The sequence below is a fragment of the Nicotiana tabacum genome, chromosome 15 (assembly GCF_000715075.1).
Source record: "Nicotiana tabacum cultivar K326 chromosome 15, ASM71507v2, whole genome shotgun sequence".
In the NCBI taxonomy this organism is placed as follows: Eukaryota; Viridiplantae; Streptophyta; class Magnoliopsida; order Solanales; family Solanaceae; genus Nicotiana; species Nicotiana tabacum.
The window spans coordinates 128,881,854-128,906,354 of NC_134094.1; the positions used below are offsets into that span (position 1 = coordinate 128,881,854).

At 34.8% G+C, this 24,501-nt stretch overlaps 2 protein-coding genes across 4 annotated transcripts; both read right to left on the reverse strand.

Moving 5' to 3' along the window:
- Nucleotides 1–6,197: 6,197 nt before the first annotated feature.
- Nucleotides 6,198–20,336, reverse strand: LOC107766360 (disease resistance protein Roq1). 3 transcript variants are annotated; one of them, XM_075231272.1, is made up of 9 exons: nt 20,040–20,336; nt 17,697–18,348; nt 15,995–17,084; nt 15,577–15,864; nt 9,975–11,504; nt 9,017–9,905; nt 8,818–8,942; nt 7,116–7,186; nt 6,198–6,465 (listed from the first exon to the last, which is right to left on the reverse strand). In XM_075231272.1, the coding sequence occupies exons 3-6, from the start codon at nt 16,952–16,954 to the stop codon at nt 9,096–9,098; spliced, it is 3,588 nt and encodes a 1,195-aa protein (XP_075087373.1). In that variant the 5' UTR covers nt 16,955–17,084; nt 17,697–18,348; nt 20,040–20,336; the 3' UTR covers nt 6,198–6,465; nt 7,116–7,186; nt 8,818–8,942; nt 9,017–9,095. The 3 variants fall into 3 exon arrangements, with proteins under 3 accessions (XP_075087373.1, XP_075087374.1, XP_075087375.1); XM_075231273.1 differs by lacking the exon at nt 20,040–20,336 and having other exon boundaries at nt 8,706–8,942; nt 17,697–18,430; XM_075231274.1 differs by lacking the exons at nt 7,116–7,186; nt 20,040–20,336 and having other exon boundaries at nt 6,226–6,465; nt 17,697–18,430.
- LOC142169856 (TMV resistance protein N-like) lies at nt 17,720–18,175 on the reverse strand. The gene has a single exon (XM_075231790.1). The coding sequence runs from the start codon at nt 18,173–18,175 to the stop codon at nt 17,720–17,722; it is 456 nt and encodes a 151-aa protein (XP_075087891.1).
- Nucleotides 20,337–24,501: the final 4,165 nt, after the last annotated feature.

The window sequence follows — 24,501 nt, forward strand, 5'->3', positions numbered from 1 at the left end:
TACTATTAATTTTTAATCAAACAGTATTGTATGTTTGGTCCTCGTGATCATTCTATATATTCAGTTAGAGTTCATGACTCTGTATTACCAGTCTTGGGAAGGTGTTATAATTATTTTCGATGTTGGTTTCGTTTAAAAATAAATGGCTTGAATTGTAATTAAAATCGACTTACTTAGTCTTAGAGACTAAGTGCCATCATGATGCCTGTGGTGAAATTTTGGGTATGACACCTTACGGTAACACTACTAGAAATTCGGCAAAAATCGACCAAGGTCGACCGACCAACTTTGGTCGGTCAAAAAACGAACCAAAAAACCGACCAAAGTTGGTCGGTTTTTCAAAATATTTTTTTTTTAATTTTTTTTACGAAACCGACCAACTTTGGTCGGTTTTCTTTGGCGCAAAAATGCGGAAAACTATTATTGAGTCCCGCGAAATTTATGTTTCGAGAAATCGACCAACTTTAGTCGGTTTTTTAATTAAAATAAATAAAAATTAATATTTAAAAAACCGACCAAAATTGGTCGGTTAATTCGGCCGGTCATTTAAAAAAACCGACCAACTTTGGTAGGTAATTTTACTTTTTAATAAAACCGACCAACTTTGGTCGGTTATTTTCGTGCGAATATACAATTAAAGAGTATAAATCAAATAAAAGATAGTCTTAAAACAAAATGTACCAATGATCTAGTGGTAGAATAATATCCTGCCACAGTACAGACCCCGATTCGATTCCCAGATAGTGAATCTTTTTATTACACAATTAAAATACCGACCAACTTTGGATCGGTTTTTTTTGCAATATTTTTTTTAATTTAATTGACCGACCAAAGTTGGTCGGTAATTTCCGACCAACTTTGGTCGGTATGCCTTTCCGATCACAAAAAATACCGTCCATACGTAAATGGTCGCGTTTTGGTAAGTTTTTGGCCATTACCGACCAACGTTGGTCGGTTTTTTTGTCGATTTTTACCGAATTTCTAGTAGTGTAAAAATAGTTATCCAACATTTTATAATTTATTTTATATCTCAATTGTTTGAAAGAAATACATGCACTTTTTTACTTTTATTATTTTATTTTTACATTAATGCTAGCAGTTGATATGCTAAAATAAATAGGAAGGGAAGGATGGATTCTCCTCTAATAGCTCAGGTATGGACTATGACTTCTTAGCCTGTTGTTGATACTTATGTTTTCTCAATTTGTATCAAGCAATCGATCGAGCAACCGTTGGGGTCGGTATATATATGTGTCAACTAGAATGAAATAGATTTAAACACGATAAACATATAGAGGAATATAATAGCATTATTTGGGTGACTATTTACACAAAATACAGTATATTACAAAAATCATAAGTTAAGATTCATTTAATTAAGAATTACCTGTAAGAATTCATCTTCTTTTATGTATGTGCATAGTAGAAAAAAAAATATTTAAGTAGGTTAAAATTTATTTAATAATAAAAATATATTTTTTTACAAAGTGAATTGCTAAATATAATTGAAATCCATAATGTCGATTAGTTTTATCATATATTCTTACTCTTACTTACAAACATGATCTTAATAATCCACCATGTCCCAAAAGGTATCATTTAAATTGTTAAAAGTAACATGCTTTAATGGTGTGATTAAAATTAAAGTCACATTAAAATTGTTGAGCAAATTACGATCCAACTATTCTATATATTGGTAAATCCCAAAAATTCAAATATGTTGGTTGTCAATAGATCATCGTGTATGTAACAACCCGACTTGTCGTTTTAAGAATTAACGCCCCGTTCAGTGACTTAAGGTCTCGAGCAGCTTCACAATATGTATTATGACCCGCGGGTGTGGTCGAGTTTGAATTACTGAAGATTTGGAATTAAATTAAAAGAACAATCCTTATTTAGAAGTTTAAATGGAAAAAGTTGACTTTTAAACAAGCGACTCCGGAATGGAATTTCGATGATGTCAATAGCTCCGTATGGTGATTATGGACTTAAGGGCGTGTCCGGAAATTTATATGGAGGTCTGTAGAGGAATTAGGCTTGAAATGGTGAAAGATGAATTTTTAAAAAGTTTGACCGGGGGGTTGACTTTTTGATATCGGGGTCAGAATCCAGTTCTAAAACTTTTCATCGCTCTTTTATGTTATTTATGACTTGTGTGCAAAATTTGAGGTCAATCGGAATTGATTTGATACGTTTCGGCACAAAATATAGAAGTTGGAAGATTTGAAAACTCATAATTCGATTCGATGCGCGATTCGTAATTTCGGCGTTGTTTGGCGTGGTTTGAAGCCTCAACTAAGTTCGTATTATATTTGAGACATGTTGGTATATTTGTTTAAGGTCCCAAGGGCCTCGAGTGGATTTCGGAAGGTAAACGGAATGGATTTCGGACAAAGAGGGTTGCTGGAAATTTCTGTTGAAGAAATTTCGCTAGAAATTTCTGGTGCGTGGAGCCAACTATGGAAGCTTATATCTTACAATTCATAAGGAATTGGAACATTTTCAAATATGAAAGTTGTAGTCGTTTGATTCTAGTTTCCATAAAGTTAAACCATTCATTATTTGGACATTTGTACAAAACATTATGATGGATTGAATGAAGGCTGGTAGAGCAGTTTCGCCAGAAATTTCTGATGCATGGAGCCAATTTTGGAAGCTTATATCTCGCAATTCATAAGGAATCGGAAAACTTTACATGAAAGTTGTAGTCGTTTGATTCTAGTTTTCAGAAAGTTAGACCATTCATCATTTGAACATTTGTACATAAAGTTATGATCGATTAAAGGAAGGCTGGTACAAGCAAGTTCTGGTGGACTTTTAGTGACGGAAAATGGACCTTTAGTGACGGATGAGCAGAAACTTAAGGACCAAAAATGGTCATTTCCTTCATTTCGTTCTGGATTTTTGGAGCACGGTTCTCGGACGATTTTCACGGAAAAATATTGGGGTAAGTGTTCCTTATCCTATATTGATTATATTTCATGATTCCATACTCATTTACATCATGAATTCATGAATTTATGGAAGAAAAATCTTCCGAAAACGAAAATTTAAGATTTGGAGGTCGAGTTGTTATCGGAATTTGATAAAATTGATAGGGGTGGACTCGTAATTGAATGGGTTGTCGGATTTTATAACTTCACCGGATTCCGAGATGTGGGCCCCACGAGCGAATTTTTGAGTTAATTTCGAATTTTTATTGAAAAATATAGTATTTTTTTATGGAATTGATTCTATAATTTTTGTTGGCTGTATCGAATAATTATGACTAGATTCAAGCGGTCCGGAGGTCAATTCAAGCAAGAAAGCAATTTTGGAATATCGATATAACTTTAAAAAGGTAAGTGTCATGCCTAACCTCGAGTGGGGGAATTACCCCTTAGGCATCGAGTCTTATGTGCCATTTGTGAAATGTGAAAAGCCATGTACGCGAGGTGACGAGTACGTACTCGGGCTTATATGTGCAAATTTTATTGGATTAAAGTCTTAGACATTATTGTGTAGTAAATTGGATAATTGCTGACATTTATTAAATCATCTAATTGACATACCTAAATCCTTGTTGTTGAATTTATTTTTATATGACAATTTGATGTGATTGTTACTTGAAAATGTATGTAATTTCGTGAGTATTGCTGGCTTGATATTTCTTGAAATTTAATTTCATTATGAATTTTCCCTATGCAAATATTTAATTAAACAAGTTTAAAAAGAAGTGTTAATATAATTATCTAAATTTGGCCTAATGAAGGTGTTGCCCTATGCTGATTATTTTCTATCTCTGTTGATTATTTTTGAGGTTTTATATACATTGTGTGGAGCCTTGGGCTATTTGTTTTGAAATTAATTGATTTGGTTGTATCTTTGGACTTGTTTGTGGCCATTGGGCAAATTGTGATATGAATTGATTTTGTTATGTTGCCGTGATAATTTCTCGTGTAAATTGTTGTGTTGTGTGAGCTATTATTTTGAGGATATAAGGGTGGCATTTTACCGTTGATATTATGTGGGTAAAAGGGTGGCATTTCACTATTGTTGTGTTTGTTGGAATATTGTCTGGGCAGAGCGATAAGGGTGGTTATAGGAGGGATAAGGGTGGCAATAGGAGCGATAATGGTGGGTATTGATATTGTCAGGGCGAAGGGATAAGGGAGGCTATTATAGGAGTGATAAGGGTGGCTATAGGAGAGATAAGGGTGGCTATTGTCAGGGACGATATGTGATGATGTGTTGTTGTGGTGTTGATAATTTTCATGTGATATTCTTGTGTTTATTTTTATACCTTGTGCAATTTGTCCTGTTGTTGGTAAATTGATAACAATCTGGTTTATGTTGAAATTGGGAGCCTGTGGCTATTGCCAAGCGGATTATAAAATGAAATGTGGGCACGAGGTGCCGTGAGTAAATAATGAGGATATTGGCACGCAAATTGTCCGTACAGTTGTGGTATGAAATGAGGGCACAAGGTGTTGTGATTAAATGATAATGATACTTGGCACGTGAATTGTCCGTGCAGTTGTGATATGAAATGAGGGCACGAGGTGCCGGGGAAATATGATAATTTAATTATGGGCACGAAGTGCCGTGGAGATATGAAAAATGGGCTGAGACCCGTATTTACGAAAAATATGAAAATGGGCTGAGACCCTATTTTTATGATTATGAAATGAGGTGTCACATGGTGACTTTTTAATTGAAGAATTATATTCAAAATATTTATTTGGAAGAATTTTTATTTAAAAAGTATTGTATGAAAGAATTATATTTGAAAGATATTTATTTGAGGAAATTATATTTGAAGAGATTTATTGAAAGAATTATATTTGAAAGATAATTATTTGAGAAAATTATATTTGAAAGAGAGTTATTTGGAAGAATTATATGTGAAAGACATTTACTTGAAGAATTTGATTTAATTGGGTGTACTTGTATTTATTATTTATTGAGCGATATTAATGGTATTTTGTTGTCTTGTTGTGCATATCAATGGTTGTTTTATGTTGCCCTTATTATTATTTATTCCTATTAATGGTATTGGTAAATCCCAAAAATTCAAATATGTTGGTTGTCAATAGATCATCGTGTATGTATATATTTATTTGTCATTGAATAATTTTAGGCTAGTAAAAGTTGATATTGATGTGAGAAGTCATTATGTTGAAATAATAATATAATATATTTTTTATAATTTAAATTAAGATTTTACTAAACTTATTTTTATTAGTTATTACTTTATATAGTATTACTTCACACTGTTTCATTTAGATGTGGTAGTTTGAATTGGCATGGAGTTTAAGAACGAAAAAAAAAAAGACTTTTAAAACTTGTGGTCCTAAAAGTTTTGTGTAGCCATGATATTTATGTGGCTATAAGAGTTTCTCATTATGGATAAAATTGATAAAATAAAAAATTTAAAGTTAATTATTTTCAAATATAGAAATATGTTTTGGAATGTACTAATAAGAAAAACACTTCATGTAAATTGAAAGGGAAGGAGTATTTATTTTTGAATCATATTATACTTTTATTTATTTGTGTTACCGACTATATGTGGGGTTATAATATTTAAATTTATGCCAATATTTATTCATACTATTTTTTTTAATTTGTAACATTTAGCAGGATCATAATAGTACCCGCATATTTTTGAATCATATTATACTTTTATTTATTTGTATTACCGACTATATGTGGGGTTATAATATTTAAATTTATGCCAATATTTATTCATACTATTTATTTTTAATTTGTAACATTTAGCAGGATCATAATATTATCTGCATATCATGCGGGTACTAATATTAGTCTAGCTTTAAGAGAGTGAGTTGGAGTTGAGATCCCATCAAAACATCTATGATTTCTTTCATTCCACAAGCACCAAAAAAAACTGCTTCACCAACATGCTGTGGCAAGACTCAGTAATTCCAACACGCTATCTATCTCCCAATCCTGAACGTACCTTCTGAATAATACATTCCAGTTGTTCGAACCCACATCAGTTTTTGAGCAATAGAGGTATTCTTATCTTGGGCAATATGGAATAAATTGGGTTATACCTCCATGAGTGGAATATTGTTTAATCATTTATCCTTACAGAAGCTAATGTTCAAACCATTTCTGTCACGTCCCATACTACTCTCTAGACGTAACTGACACCCAGCTAACATCATTTGCTAGGCGAACCATACTTTCATACCTTAGCCATTAATGTGCAATATTTGATTAATTAAATGAGCATCCAAATAATCTAATAATTTATTTACTAACAATTAATATCTCAAAGTACTAAATTGAAACTCTAGGCCAAATCACACACTAGACCATGGAGCATCTAAGAGAATTACAAAAGACATCATATGAATAAATGATAAAGAGTCTTTTGGCAGCCTCCACGAACAATGTGGCGGCTCACCTCAATAACTGAATCAACTCTAGCGAACTCGCCTTCGTCTTCACCAACAGTATCTGGATAGACATGCAGGTAAGGAGTGAGTTACGTAATCCAGTAAGATCCTCGACTCGCTACTCTGAATACTTCTGGAATAAGTGTTAGAAAATATAAACATACAACGAGCACAAAAATTCTTTCACCATATAATAACTCTATAAGGTCCAAACAATTATTTAACAACATTATATATTTCAGCACAATCTACACTAAGGACTTGTTATAAACGACAGTGTAGAAAATTAACCAAACACCCCAACAAGTCCACGACAGCATACATAACACCCCAAATCTACAACGGCGACATATACAATGCCCCAAATATATCAAGAAGCATACACAATGCTCGAGTGATGTACAAAGGCATACACAATGCCCCAATATCATGGCTCACAGCCGTATCAAACTATCAAACTCAACACCATGGCTCACAACCGTATCAAACTATCAAACTTAACATCATGGCTCACAGCCGTATTACGCCATTAAACAACTTATAAATTTTTATTTTTTTTGTATTTTTCATAAAATAATATATTTGCGGCTAGTCTAAGACCACCGATTCTACCAAGCGCACGCTTGTCCCAACACATGGACTAGGCAGAGAAAACACATTTTCAAAACGAATTTTAGAAAAGCAAGCACCAAAGCTTAAAGTCTCACTTACCTCGCTAACGGCAAGTCTCTCAATATTGTGATGTCCAAAACACCAACCAAACGGCATTCAATAGCCTCAATCTATAAAAAAAAAAAAATATTAATTAACAATGTCAATGCCTAAGTCCAAACCTCGAAGCAAATTGTAAAATTGGTTTAACTCATTCCTCCATGGGTCAGAGATATATATAATTATTTTCTCATTATAAGTCAACATAGTTATTCAATTAAAACTAGTCTTTAAGACTGAAACTTCTTAATTCTAATGTCCAAGTAAATTCTTCCCGTATCCTTGGCATTCAGAATATCATCTAACTTAAATTGCTTGAGTTAGTTCAATAACTATCCCTCCATTCCATCAATATCACCATTCAAAATCCTAATTTCTCTTTAAAGCTTCAAACTTACTTATGATAGCTTCTCATAATTTCACCACTAAATAACAAAATAAGTTATCAACTCTATCTAAATCATAGTTTAATCTCATCATACCAACCAAAACACTTCATCTTAAATCATAAAGTCGAAACTGATAACTAAACAACATAAGAAATAAATTTAATACCTTATCCTTAATTCCCTCCGGCAATGATTCACTTAGCAAAAAAAAAAAATATATATATATATATATAGCAAAAATCCTTATCACCGACGCTTCAAATTCTATAGCTCCTTTGTAGCCTTTTCTAGTTAGGATTCTAAAACCAAAAGTTCGCCCATTTGATCTCCTTAAGGAACGTAGTAGTAACAGAAGGTGGGCTTGGCCCACTTTTTTTATTTTTTATTTTATAAAATCAACCAAAGTCACTTTCCAATGATCCCATTCCAACATTTGCACACTGCTTCAGCACATCTTCACTTAGTAAAGAGAATTGCAACGATTAAACATCAAACACAGAAAATACAACCATATCATGTAAACCAGCAGCAAGAAAGTACACTAGTATTTCAGAAAAGAAGCGAATTCATTAGTTACCTGAAGTTGTTCAAGCTTTTTTTTTTCTTTTTTAACTTAGATTTGAAGGTTAAAATTCATTTCCAAATTACAATAATAACAACAACTACGCCTCTGTCCCAAACAAGTTGGGTAGGAGGTATAAATCCTGATTTCTTTCTTTAAGCTCAACTCATATCATCATCATTACCAATATAAAATAAACGTGAAAGTAAAAGAATAAGATATATATTAGTAAAAATATTTCAGATGATCAAGTATGCTCAGAGATACGTTGCAGCGACCTAAAGCCAAAAGCATATATTTGTCTAAAATAGTATAGTCTATGTACGAATGGCAGAATTATTTTCAAATCATTTAAATTATTTCCAGTTACGCCTACTACGACAAGAGTGGGTTGCTATGGTTGTGAGCACCCTCCACTTCCAACCAAGAGGTTGTGAGTTCGAGTTACCCCAAGAGTAAGGTGGAGAGTTCTTGGAGGAAGGGAGCCGAGGATCTATCGGAAACAGCCTCTCTACCCCAGGGTAGGGGTAAGGTCTACGTACACACTACCCTCCCCAGACCCTACTAGTGGGATTATACTGGGTTGTTGTTGTTTTACCCCTACAACGATAAAATTTTAGGGAAAAATTAAAAACAAACCTGAGGATGATATCACCAGCTACCTTGCTCTTAGCTTTACTGAGAGAGACATAGAAGCAGAGGCCTAAAGCATCAAAGGAAAGAATAAAGTGGTAGGAGCAATATCCGGTACCTTTCTCGACAAAATGGTAACAAGCAACTACTTGCATAGTTTCAAGCATATGGCGTTGATATTGAGTAATTGCTGCACTATTACACACCTTCTTTGTGTTTAAAATCCAATTGGATAGATGCTTCCTACATCCAAGAAACATGAAATTAAGTGTAAATATACACATGAACACGAGAATTCTCAAGATTTCGAGGCTAACCTTGATTTTCTCCTTTCGGGTACCCAATATTTGCTAAAAATCTAAGAGGATTCTCCTGATCCAATCAAAATCATGCAAGCTAGTTGGGGCTATGAGAGATGCTGGTCTCATTTTCCCATGCCATCTTTCTCTTTTTCTTTCTATTTCTCTTTCTCTTTCTTGAAGCATCGTCCATCTTCTTTGATAGGCTATCACAAACTCTAATCAGCTCAACATTCTGAGATTCATGTTCCTTCTGAACTACCATTGTTACTTGATCCATCTCTAGAGCTTTATTCTCATACCCCAAATGTAGTCCCCTCTCTGTTGTGATGTTATTCTCAACAAATGCCAGCGAACCAGAACTGCATGATGGCTCTAGTTGTTCAATTACCATAGAACAACCAATTTCAGTTGTCACTGCATTATCGTTTTGCGGAACTGGATGGAGTTTGGGACTTTGTCTCACACGTTGCTTCCTTCTCCATTTCCTAACTTTATTCTCATACTCCAGGCGAATTCCCCAACATGCTTCCGCTTCTGAGGATACCTCAAATAGGCAATAATCATTTAGGATCTTCCCTTCTTTATCGTCAGAAGTGCGCCACAATGCTTTAAATGGTATGTAGTACCACAAGACAGAAGGAAAGTTAAGGCAACTTTGGTGGATGTGAAAATTCAAGGAATGTTTTCTTTCAGGCTCAGATTTGCAGACCAATGTAGCTATTAGATCAACTCTACATCTATCAGAATAGAAACATATCGAAAAACCCAGGAATTTATGGGTATACCAGGATGGATTCAGACAAATTGAGATCTTTGATTGATTTATAAACTGATAATCGAACGACTCTGGTATTCTGACTTCAGGGAAAGTAATGCAAAAGTAGCTCCTCTGGTGAAAGTCACACTGCAACAGAAGATCATTATTAGTATAGATCAATTAATTGACATTCATAGGTGAGGGAGAGGCAAAAACCTGGATATATGTCCTGAGAAAATGCTGTAGGAACTTCAACACATTAACTTGGTTAGTTGTGACAATTCCGCATTCGGTTCTTTCATGACCATACCATGATATACAGATGTCATGCAGCCTAACACACTTAAATACTATATCTCTGATGCTCTTCGTGGCTAAATGATAATCTGCATATAACTCCTTTAAATTTGGGGGTAGTTCAAGTTCATTAAGATTCTGACAGAATCGCACATCCAGGGATTTCAGGCTTACGAGTTTGTTGATGCTTTTGGGTAAACAAGAAATACTGCTTCCTCTTAAATTCAACTCTTCCAGAGAGTGCAAAGATCCAAGATCCTCAGGAAGTCCACCCAATATGTTGAAATTACCAAGATGAAGTTGTGTCAAGGAGGAAAAAGCTAATAGTTGATGTGAAACAAAACCTGACGAATGCTGCACTTGTCGTACAGCATTCGAGAATTGTAACATCTCCAGATTGTGAAGCTTGGTGATGGAGGGAGGTGGTTGGGAGATTGCAGTATCACTTGCATCAAGTTCTTTTAACCGTTGAAGATCACCAAATTTTTCTGGAAGCTTCTCTAACTTTTTGCAGCCTTTGAGAACAAGTTCTTCAAGCTTCTTCAAATTACAGAGGCTGTTGGGCAGACTTACAAGATCTTCACATCCTTTCAGATTGAGATATTCGAGGTTGCTCAGATTCCCAATGGATGAAGGCAGTTCTCTTATCCCGGTAGAATCCAGATTGAGAAATTCGAGGTTGCTCAGATCCCCAATGGATGAAGGCAGTTCTCTTGTCCCTGTAATTTTTATGGTCAGTTCTTTCAAGGAATGCATATCTCCATTGATTTCTGGAAATGTATCTAATTTTGGGCAATTAGATATCTTGAGTCGTCTAAGGGACTTCATCTGAATAGAGTTTGGAAGCTTCTTTAAATTCTCACAGTCTTCTAAAACTAACTCAATAAGCTTCTTTTGAACTATAACAGATAGGGAGAGCTCTACCAATCTAGAACAATGGTATATATAAAGTTCCTCCAATTGCTCTGATTCAAAAAGGCTGTTTGGCATTGCTAGTTTCCTGCCATCTGAAATCTTCAGAAATCTAAGAATTTGAATGCTAGTGTCTGGAATACTTTCAAGATCTTCACAATCTCTCAAATGTAATTTGCTTAGACCACTGAGAGAAGGGGGTAAGCTTCTTATCCATGGGGATTCCACATAGAGTTCTGATAAGTGCTGCATATTTCCACAGAATTTTGGAAATTTTCTTAAACTTGTGCATTCACGAAGGTTGAGAGTCTCAAGAGATTCCATGGAAACAAATTTTGGAAGCTTCTTAAGTTTTTTACAACCCCGCAAATCCAATTCTTTAAGCATTCTGCAATGTCCAAGAGATGGATGGACCTCTTCCAAATTCATACACTCACGCAAACTTAGTGTCTCCAAGTTTGGCATATCACCAAAATTAGGGCTCTTTGTTAACCTGAGGCTCTTGGTTAGATCCAAATGCTTCAACTTGTTCAATCTCTGGAATATAAAACATAATGTTTCTGTGAGCTTAAGTAGTAATAATAGAAATATTGCGATTGTATTTTGTGGAGGGAAAACAAAAGGAGAGAGGGAGAAGAGAAGGTTGTTACAGAATTGACCGAAAATGCAAGCTAATTAAAACGGAAAAGTTTCGTTTTCAGAATGGTCATTAAAGTAAGTAGACTGGACGAGAAAAACAAATTAAACAGTAGCTAATGCGGAAAATGGAAATCAGTTTTCAGTTTTGTTTTTGAGATACGTAATTGTCTTAACATCTAAATAAATATTTCTTCTCTTTTAATTTAAGAATGAAAATAAAACCTTTTTTAATATCATAGATCCTTTTTAGATTTTGCTTTTTAAAATATTGAAAATCAAATATTTATAGGGCTTACGTCGTGAAGGAGTACCCCGGCGCTAACACTTCAACCCCGGGGCATACATGTCATCTTTAGAGAAGTGATAAATTAAATTATACAAGGGAAAAACTAAAGTTTTTAAACCATTGGCTCTGATACCAGTTGTTAGATTAAAACGGCCCAAAGATACTCTTAAGTCTCAACATGGCATGATATTGTCCGCTTTGGGTCAAGCCCGTATGATTTTACCAAAAGACCTCACACCATTAAGAGTATCTAACTACTTATAAGTAGCTTATTTTTCTTTTCTACTTTCCATGTAAGACTTTGTTCATACTCCCAACAAGTTTATATTCAAGATGTTGTACAATTATAAAAATTTGTTCATAATTATTTGAAATTGTGAAATCCAAATATTAAAGAAACTTCAAATGAAAATAGTTTTTGTACTATTTTTTGTGATAAAGTACTTCATTTTAAGTTATTTATAACCTCGTTCCCACAGAAAGCAAATATAGCTATATTTGTGCGGTTTTTAACGGTTCCATCCTTTAGTCATATTATGGTGTCTATATTCTTTTTTGCTTTTTTATTTTATGACGCCCAACAATTATTGTTTGATCATATTCAGAAGGAATTCAACATCTGTTCTTCCCGTTGACTTAATATTTCTCTTCAACCATTGAAAGAATGCAATATTCAGTATTATTATAAGAAAGCGAAAGAGGAAGGCGGTAAAGGGTGGGGAGCTCTTCTTAAGAAGATGCACAATTTAGGACGCTGTTATTTTGCCAAAACTCAGTTTTAATCAATATTCAGTTTGATGTTTCACTCACCAGCTTTTGACCTCTCCTTTGGTGTCAATGTTTGTTATGTTATTGGAATGTTTTGTGAGAATACAACTACGGACTACAAGAAAATTTGAGAAAGGAGTACAAATTTGGGATTGGGTTTGCTGGAGTTCAATTGGGGAGCAAAATGGGAGATAAATGGAGAGGGAATTTAAGGATTTGGATTAAAAACCCAAAAGTCCATACATTTAATGTGGTGGCATGTCTTGCCATATGTATTTTGGAGAAGTCAAATGTAGGTATTTTGGAAAAAGATTTACATGCAGTGGCGCCATGTGTACTCAAGGGGAATCAATCGACAATCCTTCGATAGAAAATATCACTTTGTAGCTAAGTAAAGCTTTCATTTTTATGTATATACACTATATATTGACGGCTTATATTATTTTTCTGATTTTTGTTGTTGTCACAGATTCTATTGTCTATTTTCGTCTTCTTGAGCTGAGGGTCTCTCGGAAACAGTGTCTCCATCCCTCCGGGAAAGAGAGAAGGTCTGTGTACATTCTACCCTCCCCAGACCCTACTTGTGTGATTTTACTAGGTTGTTGTTATTGTTACACTATATATTGACAGAAGAGAAGTCTTGGAGCAACAGTAAAGTTGTCTCTGTGTGACCTATAGGTCACTGATTCGAGCTGTGGAAGCAGCCACTAATGCTTGCATTAGAGTATGCTATCTATATCACACCACTTGGAGTGTGACCATTCCCCGGACCCTGCATGAACGCGGAATGTCTTGTGCACCGGGCTGCCCTTTTACACTATATATTGACACCCTTTGGCTTCTTCGCGAGTTTACTTCTTTATATTTTGACCCTCCCCCTCCCCCCCCCCAATTAAAAATCTTGACTCCGCCACTAACTACATGGTTGTAGTAGGTTAGCAAAACTCATATATATATATATATATATATATATATAATATTTCTTCACTTTTGAAGGTTCATAAATATGATTGTTTAGTGAATATGAATTATAGAAACAAGTATATAGCATGTTTAGGTCCTTTTGATTACAACAAACCTAATATAGTCCCACAAGTTGGGTCTGAGGTGGGTATTGTGTACGCAAACCTTACCCCTACCTTGAAAATAGAGAGGTTGTTTCCAACATACTGTCGGCTCAAGGAAAGATGAAAAGAAAGCAGTAGTAACAAGCAGTAACAAGAACAAGATAATAGGAAAATGAAGCAAAAGGAACAACATGTAGTAATAGAAATCTAACAATAATAGAATACAAAACTAATACCACTACTACTGGCATTGGAAAGAAACATTCTCGACTACCTACTAGCGCTCTACCTTAATTCTCGACATCCATATCTTCATGACAAGGGTCATGTACTCGGTAAGCTAAAGCAACGCTATATCCTGCCTAATCACCTCTCCCCAATACTCTTTTGGCATACCTCTAACTCTTCTCAGACCCACCAAGACCAACCTCTCACACTTCCTTAGTGGGGCATCTGTACTTCTCCTTTTCACATGCTTAAACCATCTAAGCCTCACTTCCTGCATCTTGTCCTCCATCGGGACCACTCCAACCTTGGCCTGAATATCTTCATTCCTAATCTTATCAATCCTGATATACACGCACATCCATCTCTGCAACTTTTATCTTTTGCACATGGAAGTTCTTGACTGCATTCTGCCCCATACAACATAGTCGGTCTAACAACCACGTTGTAGAATATATTTTTAAGTTTAGGTGGCACATTCTTATCTACTCACATAAAACACCGGATGCGAGCCTCCATTCACCTATCCCGTTCCAATACGGTGTGTAACATCCTCGTCAATCTCTAAATTTTCTTGGATAATAGACCCAAGGTGCTTGAAACTATCTCTCTTACGGATGACTTGTTTATCAAGCCTCACGACCACGTCCACTTCATTGGTTTTGTTACTAAACTTGCACTCCAAGTATTCTGTCTTGGTCCTACTCAACTTGAAACCTTTAAACTCCAGGGTCTGTCTTCAAACCACCAGCCTCGCATTAATACCGCTTCACGTCTTGCCAATCAGTACAATATCATCCGCAAATAACATACACCATGGCATCTCCCCTTGAATTTGGCGTGTTAGTGTGTCCATCACCAAGGCAAATAAAAATGGGTTAAGAGCTGACCCCTGGTGCAACCCCATCACAACTAGAAAGTGGTCTGAGGCCCGCACGCGTCTTCACCCGGGTTTTAGCTCCCTCATACATGTCCTTAATCACCTTAATATAAGCAACATGCATACATACCTCTAGCCTCCAAACATCTCCGTAAAATCTCCCTCGGAACTTTATCGTATGCTTTCTCTAGGTCAATGCACACCATATGCAATTTCTGCTTCCTCTCCCTATATTGCTCAACCAACCTCCTTACAAGGTGAATAGCTTCCGTGGTCGAACGTCCTAACATGCATGATTCACGGTAGATTTAATTATTATATTTGCTCCTACAAAAAAAGTTTCTTCAACCATCTTTGATATACAATTTATTTAACTCAAAACAGGACATACATCGATTTGTTAAAGTTTAGATTGTGATTCGTGAATGTCACCATAGTTCGATTCCACCTAAATATTTAGAAGATTTAATTGGGGGGAAAAGATGGAAATATGAGTTGTTGGAGTGAAAGGGAAAGATAATAGGTGTGATTTTGGATGAATTTTGTACACTGGACCTGTAAGTTTAAGTTTCCACTTTTCAAGTGAGTGATTACCAAACATATTGATGTTAATTGTGTATATCAAAACATTTATCGCATTTGCATTTAAATCGTGGAGTGATCAATTTATGTGCATTAAACCTAGCAAACAAAAAAATGGAATTTTGTTGTATTGGAGAGAGAGAGAGAGAGGCGCAAGTATACCTTTGATATTGGCCAAAGTTCGACAAGCCGACTGTTATATAATCTAAGCCCCACGAGGTGTGATGGTTCAAACTGCTGCGGCAATGAACTTGAAGGATAGAACGGCCATTGAATCCACCGCAGGCTAGAAGGAAGACAAGTGACAGTGCTTTCCGAGCAAAAAATTTTATTATCAACTATTAATACCTGTAAGCTTTGCATCCTCTTGAATACCTTGTTATGATTTATATTTTCATCTTCAAAATTGTAACCTTTTGGGATCTTTAGGCTTTCCACCTTTTTAGTTTTCTGTAAAGAAAGAAACATATATCTATTTGTCAAGGAATCATTAAAAAAAAAAAGCAGAAAAAACTCAACAGAACAAAGTCACAATATTATCAGATTACAAAACTATCAATTTTGTTCAAATATCCCTTACCAACTTTCCAGCAAAAAGGTCATGAACCTCCTCATGAAGCCATATTCTGCTGTTTGTGTGCTCTTCCTTGAGGACATTTTCACCCATTCCTCTAATCAAACTATGCATATTAAATATGTAGCTGTAGCCATCTCTACTGATGGATAAGAGAGATTTTTCAATGAGACGGCTTATTCCTATCAAGTGATGAATACCACAACTTTTAAGTATTCGTTCCACATAATATCTTTGTTCATGATTGTACAAGCATGCGATATCCAAAAATATTCTCATCTCATCTTTATTTAATCCATCAAGACCAATCTTAAGTTTTCCTAAAATGTCATCATTAGGGATTTTCTTCAGTCTATCAATTATATCTCTCCATTGCTCTTTGTTTCGTCCACAAAAAGAAGGACCCAAAACTTCAAGAGCTAAAGGGAGCCCATCAGCATACTTCACCACTTCCCTTGAAAGCTCTTCAAAATCTCTCTCTGGAGATTTTCTCTTGAAAGCATGCAGGCAAAACAGTTCAAGAGCATCATTCTCAGATAATAGTAGGACTTCATACACTTTATTCTCCCCTACATGAGCGATTATCAGGTGCTTGTCTCTCGTGGTAATCAAAACTCTACTACCCCTGCCAAACCACTCTGTCTCTCCAACTAAAACTTTTAGTTGATTTAGATGGTTTACATCATCAAGAATGACCAAAACTTTCTTCCAGCGAAGCTGATTCCTTATAATTATGGCACCTTCGCGTTCACTAGTTATAGGTATCTTTTTCCCCAATAGCTTACGGATGAGAGCTTGTTGTATCCATGTAAGACCCTTTTTCTGGTACATTTCTCCAACATCACCAAGAAAACAATCAGCATCAAATAGATGACGATATCTCTCATATATGATACTTACAATTTCTGTCTTGCCAATACCGCTCATCCCCCATATTCCAATGGAACGAACATCATTTGATTCCATATCCCATAATGAAATTATTTTCTCAATTTGAGGTTCCACACCCACTAAGCTTCCGGATGACGGTGGGATAGCTTGAAGTGACTTTGGTAATATGTAATCAACTACCTTATTGATGCAATCAACCTCATCCCTACACATTACGATGCAAAGAGACACTACGTAAATTAAACAGAAGTTAACATAGTGTTTTAATAGACTGTTCTCTAAAATAAATGACCACAATAATGCTACAGGATAGCTTATATCAACTACTCTTGTTAATTATAATGTTATATCTCTAAAAATCTACTCTAGAAATAATTGTAAGCCTTATCTAGATAAATCAGAAAAATATCTTCCATCAATTATATATTCCTGATTGCATAATTTTACTGTTTTACCTATCTAAGTCCAATAATCAACTAAACATTTTCAAAATATTGCAGAACAAAATGACGATATTATAAGACAAATCTGGAGAATCTTAAGAAAATCATGACATCTTCCAATGATGCCGATATACCATACCGTCGGTACATTATTAAAAAAGCACATGCTCAACGTCTGTTCATTAAATTTGTTTTTTAATTATAAATACAAGTAAACCGACTACATGTCTCTGCTTCCTGGATCGGATCTTCTTTTCTTTTTAGGCAAAATACACAGATGATACTTGTTTGGAAATGTAACTTAACTTATAGTTTGGTCCTATTTCCTCATGTAAAACAAGAAAGCAGAACAGAAAAAGAAAAAGAAAGCATACTTATAATTTTTTAGATCATGTCCTTATAATTTTCCAGCCTCCGCAAATGCATCCCTCCATCTTTGAACCTTCTCCATATCATCTTTGTATTTTCCCTCATGTTGGGAAAATGACTCAGCAAATGGTGGATTTTGATGGCGTACATCAGACGGACTCACATCATAAAAGATTGGAATCACAGTCTGCTCCAATTCATTTTGACACTTTATGATGTGTGCAAGTTCCTCTAAGCACCATCTTGAGGATGCATAGCTTTTTGAAAATATCACGACCGCAAATCTGGAGTCTTCTATGGCTTTCAAAAGTTCATCAGAAATTGGTTTTCCCGTTTCCAGACGCTCATCATCTTTAAAAACATCAATTCCTCTTTGTTTCAAAGCATTATAGAGATGACTCACAAAGTTTTTACGTGTATCTTCACCTCTAAAGCTCAAAAAGACATCATACTTCCAATCTTTGGAAGGAGAAGCATAAGACATTGTTGAAGAATATTGCTAAAGATCAACTAACAGTAAATTATCAGCTTTTGGTATATGGTGAGAAAACTGACACAATTGGGTTGTTGAGGTGCTTAATAATTAAGGAGAAATAGTTGAAGCCTAAGAGGCAAATCAGTTCTCATCTATGTGAATGCAGAATTTGGTCTTCCAATCTGTCATAAAATTGAACCCTGCCTTTATTTCATTATTGTGAGAAGTTAAAGAGTGAAATATGGAAGACGACCTGACTTGGCCAAAAATGAAAAAAGCCAAAGTACGAAGAAAACATATGAAAAGTCAATCAAGACAAATTCCCTATTAGAATTAATTTTACTTTTAATTGCAATTAAAATATAAAATTTGAGACTGAGATAGTACAAGTTTTACATAAACCACAGTAGTTACAAAGTTGTCGTAAAGAAAATGAATAACATCCGGAGGTTAGGTGGTAATACATGTTAGCACCTAATATGTCTAAGTAGAGAGTATGTGGGCACTAGCTTGTAAATAGAGCGCTGTATAAATATAATATCTAAGTACTACTGTATATTTTAGGCATTGATACATTTTTAAGAATTCATCTTGTTTTAAGCCGTTAGACTTGTCATTAAGCTTCTTGATAGTATTGTTAATGTTAATGATATCTGAGTTGTTGTCACATTTTAAGTCAATTTCTGGTATGAAGTCTTCTTATCATTCCATATTTGTACTTATATACATTTTTTCCACACGTTAATTTACACTGCTTTATAAAATTAGGCCGAGGTAGTATGTTCCATCACTGTCTCTGTGACATTATTGTGAAGGGGTCCAACTCCTAAGAAGGTCCCAGGCAACTATTTGTTGTCCACTTTCTTTTGTTTTTTACTTGATTGAACCTCAAATGGCATGGACCAAACTTACGCGGAATCAGGATTTGAAGTTTATGGTTTCAGTATTCTAGTCTTCTTAAATTACTGGGTTCTAAACTACTACTTTGAATATATTAAATAAATTTTTTAAGACAAATACAGAGTTTGGACGAAAGTTATTGGGTTCAATCGAACTCGTAACTTAATCTCCGGCTCTGCCCCTGGACCAAGGCCGACCTCACAGTTCTTATCTTTGTGCTTTAAACATGGTCTTTCTTTGTTTGTGGCAAATTGAACACATCATTACTACGTAAAAACTATCTTATGAGTGTCAAATTTACATTTATTGATAGCTCACACAATTGGTCACTCGGTGCTTAATAATTGTAATAGGTTTATTTTGAAAATTATTTTTGTCAAAAGTGTTTTTCAAAAAAAAAAAAAAAATTGTGTTTGGCTAATTAATTTGAAAAGTATTTTTGAGCGGTAATTAGTGTTTTGACCAAACTTCTAAAAACTAAAAAATGTTTTAAATGTATTTTTTTCAAAATTACTTTTCGAAGAAGTGCTTTTGCGAGAAGCTACTTTTTTGAAAAAGAAATGTTTCTGCTTCTAACAAAAAAGAATTGTTTTTCCTTTTAAATTTAACTTTACAGTAGAAAAAAAAAACGGCTATAAGACTTTTATACCTTTTTCACTATTCATAATCTTTATGGGAAACTTCTTATGACCTTCCTATTTCATGTCATAAAATAGTAGTCCAACTTTTTCACTGATGTAGTGAGAAATTAAAGAGTGAAACAAAGAAGAACGCCTGCAAAAGGAGCAGTGGTGAAAAGGAGGGAAAAAAAGTAAAGTTGAAAAGAGAAAACAAAAGGCAAAAAATTACTAAAAGGGAAGCAAAAGTAAAGAAAATGATGCTCAAATCTCGCTACCCAGATGTTTACACGCAGAAAACTCAACAAAATTGGTGCTTAGATCAATTAAAGAGTGATAAAAAGTTAAAACTTCACCTTTTTCACCATAGTTAATAGGTGGTAAAAACTGAAAGCAAGTTGTGGGGTTGGAGCTGCATTTGGTCAAGGATCAAGGAGCAAAAGAGGTGGCACCGTCGCCGGCGCCGGCGGAGGAAGCTATCCCAAAATCTTCTCTGATCTCCATTCACTCCTATCATATCGCCGGACTTCACCTTCTCCGATGGAAAATACAACAATTTCTCAGAGGTTAAGAGGTGAGCAAGAGAAAGGGCAAGGGTATAAGTGTTTTGGTTAAATTTTGTTAACGTGGCTATCACTGGTACTAACCAGATTAATTAATTTTTAATAGTATTCCGTTAGTGAATAAAGGCATTTGTCTGCCCCTTTAAGGACGAATGATCTCAATATTAACAGATGACAAAAGTGGAGAATTTTTTTATTTTTTATTTTATTTTATTTTTTTTTATATATGTGATGTTCCGCCGGCTTGCACGTAGCTAAATTATTTATAGACAAATTTGGATATTTTCAATGTGATTTTTAAATTCTTCAAAAAAAATTAATAAAATACGTACTTATAAACTACTAATATAAAAGGTACGTCTTACTATTTTACATTTAAATTTGCTTATGTGATGGAGGGGCATATATGTTTTGATTAGTATTTAGTAGGTTAGCAAACTACTTATTGAGATTTATCGAAAGCTTGAGTTATGATAATATCTAATAATTTCTTGTATTTTGTGAGTGAAGTTTCAAATTCCCAATCTAATTTTAACTGTCTGTTAAATTTTCAGGGCTCAGCAAACGTGATATGCATCAGCGCTCTTTATTATCTTATAATTAATAAATATATAATAATTATATATCATAAATTATTTTAATATGGATTCAGGTTGATCTAAATTTAATATTCATTTTCCACCAACACATGGTGGATCAACTCTCATTCCTACATTGTAATTTTTATGCATTATGACTAGATCGTGTGACCAGTACATAATTCGAGAACTTGTTGCTATATCTCTGCTAGGAAAATATAGCATTTCCATCAATAAAACTTATAGAAGATTACAGTATGTAGTTCTCACGATCATTTTATCACATTCATATCCTTACAATTTGTTTATCTAAATTTTGAGTTTATCATTATGTTCTTGTCTCAAAGGCAAATTACATAATAAATCTATCAGTAAACACAATTTATATAATAATATTTAATGATCTTCCTCATCTCATGCTTCATTTATTATAGTTTAATGGAATTCATAGTATTATCAAGCTTCTTATTCAAATAATCCGTTTCGAAATGACATGAGAAAGTAATTAGAAATAAATAAAAAAGACCATATGATTATACTTACTAATTATTATAGTAAGAAGAGAACAAAGCAAAGAGCTAGTAAATCTTATCGTTGAGTTGCTTTCAAGACAGCTGTTTAAGCACTAAATCTAATTCCAAATATAAAATAATAGCTGCATTCTAAATGTGCTTTTTCCCTTGTTATTTTACTATTGTTGAATAAATTATAGAATTCATCAGTGGAACCCTAATTAGTAACCGCGGAAACGTGTGGGGGCCGATTAATCTTCAGTCCTTCGCTTTTCTCTGTTTTTTCTTCTAAGTGAGAAAGATTATGTTTTGTGTTCACAACAAGCCATTATTTCAAAATACAATATCATTCTATAGTCCTATCATTACCTAATAAAGGCAAATATTCCTCCATACTTAATTATAACACGCGAAAATAAACACACTTAACTCTTAAGTAATATATATATTCTTACTTTAATTTCTAACCGATAAAATTGAATTGATTGATTTGGTCTACTTTCTGTTTTATATATTTGTGATTCACAAGAAATTAATCTCTTCAATCTCCACATGATCTCCTAAAATGTGTATCTGTATATGGTAAAATATGATATGTTAAATGGCTGCATAAGAGAGTGGCACGTGGAGCCGAAGGCAGAGAATATGTTAAAACCAAAGACAATCGTTCCATTTACCACCAGAAGGAATGACGTTCATAAAGACGCAATAGATGTCTGCCACCCGGTAGCATTTAATAGAGAATATTCCATAGCATTTAGTACACATCCCGTTACAAAGGATTTTTCATTTATGTTCATCGTTACACACTCTTCAATGGCATTTTCACTCATAATTGACATTAAAGAAGGTCATGATCCTAGGACCTTATTCCCTATATGCAGCTATAAATAGTGAGCTCAGTTTGGCAAACTTACGCTATAATCTACTCAAAGCTCTATACAATTTTATCTTCTTGTTTTTCGATTTCATTACTATTGTGCCCGGAAACTCTGCTCCCGGATTTACTGTTTCAGCTATTTCATCTTCATATCAAGGCTAAGTATTACATATTGCTTCAATTCTTGTATTATTTCAGAATCGAATTATTTCACTTATCTAAAAATCACGTATAAATTTAATTGTACCTTTTTACGGGTAAAAAATATCGTTTTCCTCATTCACCTTTGTGCGAAAAATCAAATTCTGCATTAACTTTAATTTGGACTATGTATATACTTATCTTCTTATATCAATGTAACGACTCGGCCGATTGTTTTGAGAGTAATAGCCTCGATCCCCTATTTACTGCTTCTCCCATATCTATTTATATTATTGTGACTTGCCGGGAGGTTTTGTTTTGGTTTCGGAGTATTTTGGGACACTTAGTCCCTAAATTGAGGTTTAAGCCTTAGGATTTGGACCATAGTCGGAACTGTGTGAAGACGACTCCAGAATGGAACTCCGTCAGTTTTGTTAGCTCCGTTAGGTGATTTTGGATTTAGGAGCGTATCCGGATTGTATTTTGGAGGTCCGTAGCTCATTTAGGCTTGAAATGGCGAAAGTCGCATTTTTGGAGTTTTGGGCCGGTAGTGGAATTTTTGAGATCGAGGTCGGATTTCGATTCCGGAAGTTGGAGTAGGTCCGTAATATTGAATATGACTTGTGTGCAAAATTTGGGGTCAATCGGACGTGGTTTAGTTGGTTTCGGCATCGGTTGTCGAATTTAGAAGTTTCAAGTTCTTTAAGTTTGAATCAGAGGATGATTTGTGATTTTAGCATTGTTTGATGTGGTTTGAGGGCTCGACTAAGTTCGTATGGTATTTTAGGACTTGTTGGTATGTTTGGTTGAGGTCCCGGGGGCCTAGGGTGTGTTTCGGATGCTCAACGGGTCATTTTTGGACTTAGGGAGTTGGCAGATTTTCTGGTGTTATTGCAGACATTTTTCTTTATCGCGATCGCGTAGGTCATCTGAGAGGTCCGCTAAAATTTCTCTTCGCGTTCGCGAAGATGAAGACGCGATCGCGTAAGGTTATCAGGCAGTGCACCACAAACACGTGGGCCAGGCCGCGTTCGCGAAGAAGAAGTGAGGCAGCAGTGGAGTTTGAGTGTTACTCTTCGCGGTTGCATGAGGATAATTACGATCGGGTAGGTGTGAGCAGCTAGTGCATCGCGTTCGCATGAGGTGTTACGCATTCGCGTGAAGTAAATTTCTGAGGAAGCGAAGTTGTTCTTCGCGATCGTAAGTATTTTTTCGCGATCGCGATTAAGGAATCACTGGGCAGTGCTTAAACATTCCAAAAATTGGGGTTTTGCCATTTTATCAAAAACTTGAGTTGGGAGCTCGGATTTGGACGAGATTTTGAGGGAGTTTCAGAGATATCGATTGGGTAATGATTATACACTCCATTTTGGTTATGTTCCGCTAATCTATCATTAATATCCTTTTTAATTTCGGATTTTGGGGTTGAAATTGGGAGAAAAATGGAAGAACTTCTTCAATAAAGATTTCGAGTTTTGAAAGAGGATTTGTGGTCGGATTTGAGTAATTTTTATAATTTTTATAAGTTAAACTCGTGAGTGAGTGGGTCTTCATATTTTATGACTTTATCCGATTCTGAGACGTGGGCCCCACGGACAATTTTTGAGTTAATTTCAAAATTTTTGTTAAAATGATTATTTCATTAATTAGACGAGTCTATTGTGGTTGTATTTATGATATGTAATTACTTTTTGCTAGATTTGGGCCATTCGGAGCCGGATATTCGTGGGAAAGGTATTGTGATCGATTGATTGAACTTGGTTCGAGGTAAGTGGCTTGCCTAACTTTATGTATGGGAAATCGCCTTAAGATTTGGAACTATTGTGATATGTGAGCGTCATGTACGTAAGGTGACGAGTACGTACACGGACTAGTTGTGGAAAATCCCGATTTTCTTACTAAGCAGCAACATGTTTTTCTTTTATCTTAAGTTATACCATTTTAATGAGTATTAATCTATTTTCATTCTTAACTGAGTTATTCCAATATGTGTAGCTATCCTGTTTAGTTTAATACAACATGTTTACGTGTCTTAATTGCTTATGTGAACTCTGTACAACATGCTTAATGAATTTCCTGCTTCTTCCTTGACTGGTACTTAGTCTAAATCGTGAGACTTCGTGATGTAGTTGTATTTCTATTGT

What these genes read in the sequence shown, in the direction of transcription:
- LOC107766360 (XM_075231272.1), bottom strand. Translation starts at nt 16,954, where the DNA reads ATGGAATCAAATGATGTTCGTTCCATTGGAATATGGGGGATGAGCGGT. An exon ending in ACCTTTTTGCTGGAAAGTTG is followed by an intron (nt 15,865 to 15,994) that starts GTAAGGGATATT and finishes CTTTCTTTACAG; the next exon opens with AAAACTAAAAAGGTGGAAAG. An exon ending in TTCTCAGGACATATATCCAG is followed by an intron (nt 9,906 to 9,974) that starts GTTTTTGCCTCT and finishes CTTCTGTTGCAG; the next exon opens with TGTGACTTTCACCAGAGGAG.
- LOC142169856 (XM_075231790.1), bottom strand. Translation starts at nt 18,175, where the DNA reads ATGTCTTATGCTTCTCCTTCCAAAGATTGGAAGTATGATGTCTTTTTG.